The 14,376-nt window shown below is 38.8% G+C and overlaps 1 protein-coding gene across 9 annotated transcripts in view; it reads left to right on the plus strand.

The window, feature by feature from the left end:
* ENPP2 (ectonucleotide pyrophosphatase/phosphodiesterase 2) overlaps positions 1-14,376 on the plus strand; it is a 72,805-nt gene that overhangs the window by 29,336 nt on the left and 29,093 nt on the right. For all 9 annotated transcript variants that reach the window (XM_064646104.1, XM_064646033.1, XM_064646042.1 and 6 more), the window contains exons 7-11: positions 36-115; positions 1,308-1,427; positions 10,067-10,122; positions 12,302-12,367; positions 13,153-13,225. In XM_064646104.1, the coding sequence (XP_064502174.1) occupies positions 36-115; positions 1,308-1,427; positions 10,067-10,122; positions 12,302-12,367; positions 13,153-13,225 (395 nt within the window). The remainder of the gene's footprint in view (positions 1-35; positions 116-1,307; positions 1,428-10,066; positions 10,123-12,301; positions 12,368-13,152; positions 13,226-14,376) is intronic.

A 14,376-nucleotide genomic window follows, 5' to 3' on the forward strand; every position in this document is an offset into this window, starting at 1 on the left:
TTTCCTCATGTTTGCATTTGGTATTGATTTTTCAGGATCTTGTGGAACGCATTCTCCTTATATGCGACCTGTCTACCCTACAAAAACCTTTCCCAACTTGTACACCCTTGCTACTGTAAGTCCCTGGGAAGGATTTTTTTGATGACAAAATGTTGTATTGGAGTAGAAATGTGGGTTGTGGGAAGCAAGATTAACAAAAAAAAATGGAACTGCTTCACTGTCCACCCTTTTTAGTCTTTAGTTATGTGAAGTGTTTTCTTCAGTATTTTGAAGTGCTGAGATGGAGTGTACCTCAGCATTATACATTGTCACAGTGCTCCTATGCTTTCTTATGCCTGCTTTTGCAGTTATTTGTACTGCTGCATAATTACAGGTCAAAGTTTTCCTAGGGGAAAAAAAAAAACCACCCCTGAAATCCTACCCTGAACACAACCAGCAGTTGTTCCTTCATTGGTGGAGCTGAAGTCAGTAGGGCTGACTTAGCAGTCAGCGTACAATTTACAGCTGCTGAGTGTGTCTGGGTGCTGTGTTGGCCCTGCAGTAAAATGAGCCATCACATACCCCTGTGGCAGGGCTGGCAGCCAGGCTGTCCCCACACTGTCAGGCACACACACTGTGTGACACTGACAGTGCTGTCAAAGCTGGTCTAAGGGAGTCTCTACCTGCAGCTGCAATTTTTACCCCTTTGTTTTGTGCAGCCACTACACAAATATTAAATGGATGAGAAAGGAGAGGATGGACAAAGAAAAGGTAGGGATGAGAGAGGGCCAAGAGAAAGGAAGAAGAGCAGAAACTTAAATTACTTTTACTGCAGAGCAAATTGTGATATAAAGCCATGGCTTTGGGTGGCCACCTTCAGTTATTTTCTGTGAAAATAACTTATCTCACGGAGACTCTCATGAAGATAAAACATTATAAAATGGAAATACTAAGTTTTACTCTTGCAACCAGAGAATGAATTACTATGTCCAGAAAGGGCATTCATGGAGAGGAACTGAAAGTACAAATCAATCTCCTCTTCATACATTTTTACCTTTTCCTTGATGGCCTCGAACTTTTAACCAGTGTGAAAAACTTTAAAGTATTAAGTAACAGGAGTTTTTAATGTTTTTAGCACAATTCAATCATCTGCTGCTTTCATTACTATAGCCAGTTTTAAATGTGCTTATCTGAGAGTAAAAACCTTTTCTGATGTGTAGTTACAAAGATACTTATTTTAAAACAATTTAGTGGTATTTGCAGATAGCTATGAAGAACTGTATTTCTGTGTACTAGGGTTTTACTAATTAATCTACTTCTGCACAAAGGGACTCTATCCTGAATCACATGGGATTGTTGGCAATTCGATGTATGACCCAGTGTTTGATGCCAGCTTCAGTCTTCGAGGGCGAGAGAAATTCAATCACAGATGGTGGGGAGGTCAACCAGTAAGTTTCAGACTCCCTCTTCCTCCTTTCCTCCTCCCTCTCCTCCCCTCCCCCTGTGCTGTGGAACATAGCCAATAATAATAATTACAAAAATACATATGTGAACAATTTGTACCTAATCCCCCCTCCCCCCAACCCCAATTGGCCGTCTGTCTTTCAGTTTAATGTAATGTTTTGAGTTGGTTTTTGCTTTTCAGAATAATAAATCCATTGACTATGGAAAGGTATTTGCATTGATAAGTATAAATTAGATGTGGCTAGGAGAAAAAGCTCATTTGAGGCAGCAGTATAATGCTATGCTTTTGTTACTATGGCATTATGTTTCCTTTTCATTATGGGTTTCTCAGGGTTTTGTCCTAGCAAAAAGTTTTGTTCTTGAGCAGTTTTAGTATAAATGTTCTGTCAGCAAAGCGTGGCAAAATTTTATAATTGTTAAGTCCACAAGCGATCACTGTTACATGACTTACTGCAGAGGCTGTGGAAGCTTGGGAATTAGTTTCTGCCTTAAGCACAGCAGCAGAGGCTGAACTAGGTCCCCTCTCTTAATTTGGTGTTGGACTTGACTTCTCTAGCTCTGAATCCTTATTCTAGGCAAGGAAATGGACTCCTTCAAAGTATTCTGTGTTACTACAGCTAAGACAGTCGTCTTGTTTCTGCTGCACTTTCCCCTATTACTGTGTGCTGTGGTGTGCTCAACAAAAGTGTGTTTAACTGAAAATAATAAGTTTTAAGTGCAAGCAGCCAAGGTGCATGCACATTTCATTGCCACTGATTGCTTGACCAGTTAATCTCACAAAGAGTGGGATGATAGAAGTGAGGAAATTGGAAGGCATTTGGAACACCATAATCTGTCATTTCTGTTTGCTAAATTGATCAGTATCATCCCCCAAATCTCTTAAGACAGGAATATCCCAAGAAACTAAAGGAAGTTACTCAGATGGTTTTAGACTTAGCAAGTGTGTGTGTTATTTGTCTGCACGTGGTTTTAGTCTGCAACAAATGTGAGACATGAAAATTTAGAGCTGCAGGCAGGCGTGTGACAGGCAGATGTCTGGCTGTAGCTGAGCCAGAATGAGGTATTTGTGCTTTTGTAAAATCTGTCAGTGAGCATAGTCACTCCCTTGCCTATCTAAGACCTGCGTTTGGCATGGGTTATGTGGAGAGGAGAGGGTGAGTCGAGCTCATAGACAATCCTATGGCTCAGCTGCTGCGTGTCAACTTGTTAGGCAGCTGTAATTTAATTATGCACTTTTAATTTTGCATCTTACATTAATTATTATTATCAGGTAGGAGTTAGTGAAGAACTAACTGTTGGGGCTTGTACAAATCTCTCTTTTTAAACTATGATATTTTAAAAGTACAGTATAAGTCCGTGAATACTTCATCACCTGCTGTGTTGTGTGGGGAACATTGTTAATTCCCATACCCAATTGTTAGCAACACCTATGCTATTTCAGAGAAAAAAGATTTTCTGGATTGTAAACAAGAATCATGAAAAATATCATCTGAGAAGAGTTCAAGAAAATTACACAACAATGGATGACTGTATGCTGAATGAGATCCTCAGAGAAGAGGGGAGTGTTGTGGACCCAAGTGGGGATGATAAAATAAACCAGCAGATCTGAAGAATTTTTGAAAAGGGGAAACACAAAAATAATGTGATAAACTGGAAATGTTTTTGGAAAATTGGAAGCAAATGCATAGAGATAGGGCTGGCTATAATTCAAACCCCATACACTTAATATGAGGGAAATCCATAAGTTTGGCAAACCTGACAGATAGGGCATAATAGCCAGGTAAGGAGGTGGTAGATCTCTTGCAGAAATATGATATAAATGATATTCTCTCTACATGTGGAAGAATTGCACATTTGATTTCAGACTTTTATAAGAGAAGAAGTTATCTCCATATATACATATAGATTAGATACCGTTAGTTTCTAACTCCTTTTTATAATTTTCTTTAAATATGACATTGTCATAGAGTGTCAAAAATAGCTGGGCATTGAAGGACAAGACGTTACAATTAAGGGGGTAGGAAAGGAAATCAGGTCTTGTCTGTCATATCACATATTCAGCTGGTTCTTTTTATATCTTGGGTCTCAAAGTGAAGTACAGTAAAAAACTGCAGAGTGGTATGTAGTTTGCACAGGATTTGGAATTATTATTTTTTTGTCCAAGAAGGCAAGAAAAGTGTCAGAGACCCCCAGCCTTGTATTATGATCAGAACTGCCTAGAACAGAATGTTATTTAACAGTGATAATTTCTGAAATACTTTCTTGCTCCTGAAGACCAGCTTATCATATATGGCTTTATTAAAATGTGGAGGGTGTGGTCATCTTTCTTTCATTGTTCTAATACTCAGCCTTTTGCTGGGAAACATCCAGATTACCATGGACATCAGCGTGATTTGGCAGATGAGTATCTGAATGGTTCTACTCCAGGAATGATGAGAAAATTAATAGCATTAGGAAAAAGAGAAGGGGGGAGAAAGTAGTTTGGAAGTGTTTCAGGGTGCTGTAGCTGGTTGTGGGACTTCCTGAAATCCAGTCTTCTCATTTAGTATACAACCTTGATTTATTATATAAGCTTAAAACCACCATGTTTTCAAAACAAAAGCGTTTCATAGGAAACTGCTCCAAAACCACTCCTCATATTGCCACAGCATCTCACAGAAATGGTGAGCATCAGGGCCCATGGGGGGAAACTAAGTTTACTGCTCATTTTTCATGACACTGACATTCTGTTTTCATCCCAAATAACTTTAAGCACTAAAATTAGGCCCCAGCTGCCTTTGGCTTCTGTTAAGCAGTAGTTTTCCGTGTCTTGTTTTGATGTAGTAAGTTTAAGCTTGCACTGCTGACAATACACTGCTTTTTTTAGTGATCTCTCATGATCCTTAGAAGTAAGCCAAGGTCAGCAGATGAAAGGTATAAAACTGATGGTCTGTGGTTAGTGGGGACAGAGAGGCTCCTTCAGAGGTTAGGCCAGCTCAGATTCGAGTTTGGGTCCTGAAGACGTCTTGCTCTTCAGAAATATCATAATTATAAGAGTATTGATGGTTGTTTAGGGTGCATTGTATGTAGCTTTATTTCCACTGTCAACCTTTTAAGGACCACAACCTTCAAAAAGGGCCCAGTTTGAGATGATGAGATAATCCTTAAATGGGGCCAGTAAGTGACAGCAGGTTGTGAAGGTGTCTTTAAAGTCTGCAAAGGTATGCCTGCAGACACTAGCCATCAACATCATGCATCTTAACTTGATATTCCTGGTTTTATCCAAATTTATACATCAGTAGTTAGAATAAAACCATTATTGGAATTTTGTTGATTTTGCCTGTCTAACTATTACAGAAGGAGCTTCAAAAAGCTCTCATCTGTCCTTCCATCCTGAACACATTTTGCAGTCACCTGGTTGATCCATGGGGGAAGCAGAAAGAGAGATGTTTGTAATTCTGTTTTATAAGTATTTCTTTTTATACAGCTTGAGCCATGAACAAGCAACAGGGCTCTTTGAGTCTGTCTATTTAATTAATAGGCTCCATGTACAAAAATATTCTCCTGAGCAAGAAGGCAATGCTTAGTTGCCAAATCTGTGAGAACCTTTATGTCCTGATAGAGAGTAAGAAGTATGGAAGGGGCTACTCCACGTTTTACTTTGAAAATTGCAAATGGTGCAGGAGTGGTATTAATTTTGCATTCTTGCACCAGTCTTGTACATGTTTCTTTAGTGGGAAATGCTGTGATTTCCCCTTTCCCACCTTTGCCTGGTTGTGGAAAGGATTTTCTGTTCTTGCATTACCAACTCTCCACTGCAGTGAGTGTATGCACTTCCTCTGCTCCTGACAGGAATCTCCTTCCCTACTTGGCAAATGGGAGCGTGTTTGCATGACCTGGCCCAAGGGCTGGACTTGAGAGCCGTCCCTCCCATCAGCCCTGACCCAAGATATGGTCCTTTCATAGTGTGACAAATACAGGGCAACCTCTGCAAAGTTATGGGCTTTGTTTACCCATGGAAGATTAAAACTAGGGAGGTGTCCCACTTTCTGTGCACCTTTTTTAAAGAAAATTCTACAGCTGCCTTTAATAACTCCTTTTGAAATATCTGTGTGCAAATGTGTCTAGCAGTCAGAAGGGAGAACTTTGGACTTTCATGTTCCATATGGCATTGACACCTAAATTATTGCTTAGCCTTGTATTCTTTCATCCATAAATAAAGGAGGAGAATTGTAGTCATTCAACATAGAGGATATAAAAATAAAAGTAATTCCACTTATAGGATACGTTTAATTTATATTTATAAAAACATGTATATTGTTTATTTGGACATTTGCCAGTGTACTAGGGTTGAATGTCATTGCATAATTTAGCAGGTCTTTCTGCACTGGAAAAGCTAGATAATTTCCTGTGGCGTGGCATGGCATAAAGATAAAGTGGTCGATCTCTGATTCTTATTTTTTTAAATATTTATTCCTCTCCTCTCTGCTTAAGCAAATTAATTCAGAAATATGGCCTTTATACTGCTTGCAATACAATAAGGCTTGTCACATATGCAAGCCAGGAGTGGACATCTGCCACTGTTAAACATCTGACTCTAAAATGCTAATATGTTAACAGTTAAACTCAATGTATTTACATATGGCAAATAGCATAAGCTCATAAATGGTACAGACCTGGCGTCACCTAACACAGCAAACGTTATAAGTCACCTAAACTGATGTGACCAGCCACAGAGTGTATATAACACATTGCATTTACATGCTGAGTGCTGGAACATCTAGAATGAATTAAATTCAGGTCTGTGACTCTAAGCAACAGGGAGGAAATGGAACAATAACCCTTATTTGCATCTTAATTTCAATTGTTCTGAATGGATAAAGTTGAGAGGGCATCTGCTAACTTTTTTCTTCTATCCTACCCTCTCCTATGACTTGTAGTCTGCCTTGAAAGACAATGAGTTTAATTTAAAGACAGTGAGAGACAGTTCACTGGTGATTAGGCAGCAGTAAGCGTTTGCTGCTAACTCTTCTCTGGAGTTAATATCCTGTGGCTGAGGGTGCTTGTGCACTCCTATGAGCTGATCCAGTCTGTTGTCTAATTTTACCTATCCATTAAAGCATCTGGGCAACCAAGGGCACTTCTGGTAGAGATAGCTACCACTAGGTTAATCAGCACTAACTGTCACAACTCTAAACCCCTGGATATTTGATTTAAACCTTGTTCAATGCAAATAGAAATTCTCCCACCTGGGTGACTGCTGCTTCTCTGCGTGCTTAAAGATGCCTCTACAAATGTATTGTTACGAGTAGCAGTTTTTAGGTATGATGGTGAATAGTGTTGAATTTTCTTAGTTTGGGTTTAAATAAACCAAAGGATTCCACCCACCCCCACCTTAAAAAACAAAGGAGGACAGAGATCCAGTAGTGTTTTGTTGTAACTTTGAGTTGAATCAGGCTCTGCCTGGCAAAGTCAGAATGGAGTCATTCAGATGTTGTGGACAGATATGGGCCTTTTGATTTGCTGATTTTTGACTTAACAGATCCTTGTCTTAGCTACTGAGCTTATTTCAAGTGCAGCAGACAGGTGTACTCATCCAAACAGTTAATGCCAATGTAAATGGCTGCATTCCTGAGGTGAAATACCTGGGAGCAGGACAGGTGCAGCTTTTCCCTCTCTGAAGCCAGTCTGAGTGCTTTTAGACCGCCCTTAGTGCTCTTAGAAGTGTATTGCTCCTAGCTCAGAAAGCGTGAATGCTGTTTTCGTGTGACATTCATGGAGCACACTCTATGCTCAACATGAATAAAAAATAGCTACCACTTTCTCGCAGGTGTGCTGGCTACCTTGGCAATGTACGAAGGATCCAGTTATTCATTTGCCAGAGGGACGATGTCTTTTGGCACAGGTTGAAAATCATTGGCTAAAATTCACAGTGTCGTGGGTAAATTCAGAGTGCTAACAGCCAGCAGCAGTGCAGGACATCTTCAGCTGCTGAGGGTGGAACTTGGCTGGTCTCATTTAGCCAGACAGGCAGACTGGACTGTTTGGACCTGTGTAGGCCAAAGGACTAAAAGTCAAAGCAGAGTTAGCAGATGGTGAAATCCAAGCACTGAATTCCCTGGACTTAGTTTGTTGGGACCTTACCAAAGATATCTGCAAAATTATTTAAACTTGAAGGAACACATGCTTTCAAAGAAAAATAAATCTCTTCCAGCTCTGTAGGGTCAATGGTTTTCCAAGCAGAGCAAGACCAAAGAGCATAACAGCAGTGGAGCTGACATACCTTGTGCTGAATTTGTATTTGACCTCCTTTCTCTGCCATGACTGGGTTCTCCTCTAGGAATAAATCTGCAATGCAAAGAAAAATGTAATTACTTTAAGTGTGGGTCCTTTTTCACCTAGGAATACCAGGAAACAGAAAGAATATGTAACAAATAACTGCCTTAGTTAGACACAGGGGCCAGCCTGAAGTTATATACCCTGTGCTGATTTATATGGCACAAACAAACATCCTTGTATTGCAATTGCACCTCTGACTGCAGTGTGTGGACATGGTCACTGGATTGTAGGCACATGTCCTCATCTCTCCTGTTCACTTGCATCCTTCTGTCTCATACTTTTGGGGTATCCTGTGAGATTTTGAAAACAATATCCCTGTTATTCAACCACAACCCCCAAATTCCTATACAAATTCAAAGCCATTTTCCCCCTTTTTTGGCAGCTACTTTGGAGACACATTGTCTTGTTATCCTTGTCACTGTGCAAACCATAGTGCTGGTGGAAGGCTTGTGTTGTAGGGGCTGGGGGAGATGTTTGGGGGACTCATTGTTTGGTGACAGCTTGAATGAATGTTAATATGAACAAAGCCTGAAATCAGACTTTCGAGGAGAAGCACCTGAAAACAGAGAAGAGTGGGCTGCAAATCTGTGACCATTCTGCCCCTGCTGCATTTACTTAGGAAAATATCTTTTCTATAGAGCTACTCTAGATGTATTATTCTTCCCTGGAAAAGAGGATTCATTACTAAAAATTTAGAATAAAATGAAAACAAGTGACCCTTTATAGCTGTGATTTTAATTTAACTGGACTGAGTCCAGTAAGATTTGGTGGAGGAGATTAGAGGTAAGGGGTCTGTCCAGGGCACTGTAAAGGCAAACAAGACCAATTTTCTCATAAATAACATTACAATATCCAAATTTAATAGCTGTTAACTATAGCCTCATTGTGCAGATGATCTTTCATCAGACCGCGCTGAATTTATTTCAGTTAAGACTGATGTGTGAATAATTCAGGCATGACATGAATAATGCATGTCCAGATAACAGTTTACAAGTGCCTGTTTAAACAAGGTAGAGTGACTTAGAATGCACTTTCAAAGAATGGATTTAAAGTAAACTAAAGATTTTGCAATTATTAAGTAAGGGAAGTCCACTTTGTCTTAACTCCTCATGAAGCAGATACATTGCAGTATGCATAAATAACGGAAAGAAATAATCTAGCTTTATATACAGTGCTGGCCTTTAAGCCATTGTCACTTTAGAAATGAGTTTTGAGATAACTTGGATAGTTCCTTGCAAGAGAGATTTAGTTCTGTAGGGCTACAAACTCATGTTGTTTGCTTTCCTTTATTGTGGACTTTTCTGATGTATGGACATTCTCATTCCCCTGCTTTGTGCAGAGTCATAGGATAGAAAAGAGAAAGAGGGTGAAGTGAGGCAGTAAGAGGATGATGAGGATAACCAGGGGTATGATATGGCTTTCGTAACAGAAAGATCAAACAAACCAGGACTAGTCATGTTTGAAAAGGAATAAACAGAGGGGAATATCATGTTGCACAGAAATGGGAAGAGAAAGATTAGTAACCTGTTTTCAAAGTATGAGAACAGTACCCTAACCCCAGTGAAACTGGCAGGCTTTAAACCAAACAAAATTAGAAATTCGCTCTTACAGTTTGTGACTACATTGTGGAACTTTCTGGTACAAACTGATTTATAGCCAGAAAAATTTATGAGCATTGAAGAATTGAAAAAAGGGTTAAAAAAATCATGGAGATTTTTTCTGTCATTTCCATCAATCACCATGTGGGGTGGGCTCAAAAAATTCTTAAACATCTGTGGAGGAAGGTGTGTCTCTCTGCTTTCTTAACACCTGCTGACTTGTCTGCTCCCTTTTTTGTGTGCTCTTTTCTAACACATTTTCTGTTGATGGCTACTGATGGTAGAATATGGGAGAAGAGGGACATTTGTGCAGACACTGATTAGTGTTTAAGGTATGTTCCTTTCTAACTGAGTATCATCCAAAACCTGAAGAGCTGAACATTAAAAGGGTCAGATTAGTAATGGCTGGGTTTTGAAAATTAAATTATATACTGGAGGAATTCCTGGTCGTGAATCTTAGTACTTTCAATTAAAAGCAACATAAAGATATAGGGGTGAAAGTCTGCAGCACAGCAGCTGACCCACTACAGCAGAGTTTGCACGGTCTAGTCAATCCACATTTTCAAATTAGGACCGCAGACTGAAAACTGCAATTTCCACTTCTAGGCTCAGGGTAGAAGAATGTGTCTTGAAAACATTTTCTTTTGATTTCAGAGATTCATTAAAGATCTGAGTGCACTCTAATCCTCTTATATTTTCCTCATTAGATTTGGATTACTGCAGCCAAGCAAGGGGTGAAAGCTGGCACGTTCTTCTGGTCTATGTAAGTTCCTCTGTTTTCTGGAGATTTTTAACTAATAACTCGGAATTAATTTGATGTAAGTGTTTATTAAGTTGTTTTCCTTTCTCTAAGCATTTGGTAGCTTAGAGACTGTACCGGTAACCCTCTGTTGTTTCGTTTGTTCGATGTTTCTGATGACTAAAGCTGATGCTGCAGTTTGCTGCTTTAGATTCATGCACTGATTTTTAGCAGTTGTCTAAAGAAAAAATGTGTAATTTTGTGAAAAATTACTTTCATTTCACAGTGTGGTTTTTTGCCTCCTTAGTATTGCTAGCAATGTTTCCAAGTCCTCTGAGAGTGGAAGACTCTTGCTGTCCTCTTTGTTAGCTGACATCACCGGCCTATTTGACTCAAAGGCCTGACTCATTCATTTTACAATACAGTCTGACCTTTGAGTAAGATATCCAATTTCTCTTTCTTAAAAGACAACCCTGAGGATCTTTGTTGTTTGTTCTTTTGTTTAATGATTCCAACCTATTTTTCCTCATCCCAACTAAAGCTACAACCAAAAATGAATGCATTTTGATAATTTTTGAGTTCTGAGGAATTCATATGGATCAGTCTCTCCACTACATTTTAGTGGCAGGATCTCAGGAGCAAAGGTTTAAAGTGCATGATTGAAACAACAAGGGGATTTGCCTATTTTTTTGTGATTCCATTAGGCATAATACTCTTTACTGCTCTAAATATCATATCATATGGACAGAATATAAAACTAGGTTTGCGAGATGATTTTCTGACAGAGCTTCACTCTGGTGCTCTACAAACCAAAGAGATCAATGTGATTCCTAAGCTCTATAGCTACATAATCTCCATAAACACCCTGGCCAATGCATGTTTGGGGATATAGAATGTTACAGAAGGTAACCAAGGATATGCCATATGAATGGCAATAGTAAAGGAGTGAGACAGCCACTTCATGTATGAAAGAAATATATATGCCTTAAATATATATGTCTATGTATTATTTAGTTTGGAACATAGAATGTTTTTGGGGAGAATTTTCAAGCAAACTCTTTTAGGAAAACAGAATTTTTAAAAAGATTTTAGTCAGAAATTAGTTAATTGCAATGATGGATTTTTTTTTTCATATTGCAAAATTAATAAAAACATAAAAATTGAGCAGTACCCAAGATTATGATTGCACTTTAAAATATTGCCTTGTTTGCAAATTTTAGCATAAATTCTCATTTTTATAGTTGTTTTTACAACTCAGAGTTCTCCATGTTGTTGGAGACTGAGGCCACTGTTATTTTACAAGGCATTAAAAATTAATGTATTTCCAAATGGCTGTTGACATATCTATTTCTCTGTCAGATGTTTCCAAAGAATGCTGAATTCAATTCAGTGTGGTTGCTCTGATGGTTGTCTTTGATTCTTGTCTTGGGATTCTGTTATTGATCTAATGGAATCTGGACTGACTATGCTATTGTATTAAAATAACTGTGGTCACTGACCTGCATAGTTTTCCTAAGATGACCAAGATATTTGGAGTTTTAACAGCTGTTTATAGGGTTAGTCATATTCATAGCATGAGCTTGGCCTCAGCAGCCAAGTGAGAATGGCTATCACTATACAAACAGTAAACAGGATGTGTTTGTTCTGCAGAGTGAGAAGTTGTCATAGTTATGCAAATCATCGTGCTGATGGCCTGATGTTTCAGATTACTGATTCTGATTTACACCAGCCTAGCCCTCAGTTTGGTTACTGTTAAGTCTGTGAGAACTTGTGCAGTGTCTGCAAGACTACCAGAGCAGGATGGTCATTTAAACCTATACCGATGTGAGTAATGTAATGGTTCTTACTCATGTTGGCTATCCGATGGCTGCACGACTGTGCACAAGAAAAGGTTCCTCTGGGTTAAAGCTACCAGAATGGATCTTTGTTCACTTTTATGTTAGATTTACTGCCTTGAGTTCTGAGTGCAGTTACAAAATTCTATTCATCTTTCTTTTGGAGTATGTGGACATTCAGGAGATCTGATCTGATTCTGTTTGCAAATTAAGAATCGGTATTAAGCAACAAAGAAGATACATCATGCTAAAATCAAATTACACTATTACGTTTTATTTTATATGTTAGAATCAGTTCATAACAAAGTTTTGTTGATGCTTTCTGTATCCTATGATAACAAGGTATATTTCTGTATTTTGTGGTCTAGTGTCATCCCCCATGAGCGCAGAATATTAACAATACTGCAGTGGCTAACCCTTCCAGACAATGAAAGGTAATTCACTTATTGTCATCTGCTGTTGGATAACTGCTAGTTTGTCTTCTCCTTAGAGGTAGTTGGAAGAACAAGGAGAAATTTAATTCCAAAAATCATTTTTGTCTGCTACAGGCTATCACTGATTTAAGGATTTGTTTGAGTTTTGTGTTTAGTGGAAGATTTTGGGTATTTGGGGTTTTTTTTGTTTGTTTTGGTGTTTTTTGTTGTTGTTTTGTTTTCCAATATTAGCTCTTCCCCATCAGCAGTTTTATTCTTCCAAATAAATGTATGGTATGAATTTATTTCTTATCAAAAAGCATGTAGTTGCATGGATTAGCTTGGATTGTTCTTATCCTACTGAGCCTAATATAGTTTAACAACCTTACAGACAATGGCATTTGCAGAACTGGACACTGAGCACTAGGAAAATGTTAAGATTTTAATTATGAGTGGGGTTTAGTGCACAATTTCCCACATGCTGCTGGCTGCAAAGTTCAGGTGAGCTGCTGTTGAGATTTCTCCTACAAGACTTAGAATGAGTGTGTGTCCTCAGATGGTACCCCATGTGCCTCCCTCTGTGTGTTCTTGGATTTAATAAAGCTGCAAAACAAGTAGATGCTTAATTATACCATGGAAACAAAGGACTGGTAAATGATTCTGTGACTGTATGACTGAGAAACAGTTCTTTTTCCATAAAGATAAGTCTCTTTGGAAAGTTGGCTTGACTTGACTTGACCTAGGAGGCCCATGTTTTTGTGTTGTCGAAGGAAAGCTAACCTGACCAAGACCTTTCTTCCTTTCAGGCCTTATGTTTATGCTTTCTACTCTGAGCAACCAGATGCTGCTGGCCACAGATATGGTCCTTTCAATTCAGAGGTTAGTACAGATTTTTTTCTGCAGAAAAAGCAGGTCTCTCAGATTCTTGGTTTTTGAATAATTAATGCTGCTCAGGAGTAGCATTTTTAGCAACTTTTTTCCCACCTGTTTCTGCAGCATGAATCCCCTCTGCAAGAGAAAGCAAAGTTATTGTTTAAAGGATTTATCATGTGAGATTCACTTCTGGGAGAAGGAACTGCCCATGTGTGATATGATTATGCAAAAGAAAAGATTTGGCAAAGACAGGAGTATGTTTGTGTGCAACAGCATAATTTGACTTTTCTCTAACAATTTGTCCTTCTTAAAAGCAGTTAAAATATAATGCAGAAAATATTGAGGAAAAATGCAGAGCAGAAAAAAACTTTCTTTAAGCTGACAGCCTGCAGTAGACAAAGTAATAATTCTAGTCTGTCAGGAACTGTAAAAAGCTGCTAGTTCCAGTTTCATATAGGCCCTACAGGGTTTCAGAAAGCTTTGCCAATACTGTTCCCTCAGGACCATACTGTTGAGTTTGAAGAAAGTTTTGAATCACCATAAAGCGTTTTAATGAAAAATTATCTGCAACATGCTGCAGTAGTTTAACTCCTTGTTTGACTTCAGATAGCTGGCTGTGACTGATGGGTACTGTTTCCCTGCCAGCACTGTCCAGCTGACAAGAACTTAAAAATTATGCATTTGCCTGGGATTTGTGAGGAGGGAAAGTAAATTCTGTACCCAGATATCCCACTTCGTGTGACTGGGATCTGGCATTTCCAATAATCTCTGACATCTGGCAAAGGTCCCCTAGTTTCAGTGCAAATGTATGTCTGCAGATTCCCATCACAAGACTTTAGGAGTGTTTATATAAGCTTTTCAAAGGGCAAACAAATGTTTGCAAATCTTTGAAAAGTGAGGAGTGTATCAGATGCCTACCTCTTGGGAGGCAATACAAATTTCCTTGAGCAGCCAGGTACCCAGCAGTAGTTTCGTATTTGTTTGTATACATCTGGTAGCTGTTTCTTGACTGGAGAAGAGAGCGAAGGGAAGCAACATTAGTATTTTTTAATATGCTTGAGTTATTTGGGCTGTTGAAATAGTTTGCAGCAGTTATGAAGTTGCAGTTGGTAGCATCCATCCCTATTAGAGCAGTTTGAGCTATGGTCCGAGAACAG

This window comes from Pseudopipra pipra, chromosome 1, assembly GCF_036250125.1.
Source record: "Pseudopipra pipra isolate bDixPip1 chromosome 1, bDixPip1.hap1, whole genome shotgun sequence".
Lineage (NCBI taxonomy): Eukaryota > Metazoa > Chordata > Aves > Passeriformes > Pipridae > Pseudopipra > Pseudopipra pipra.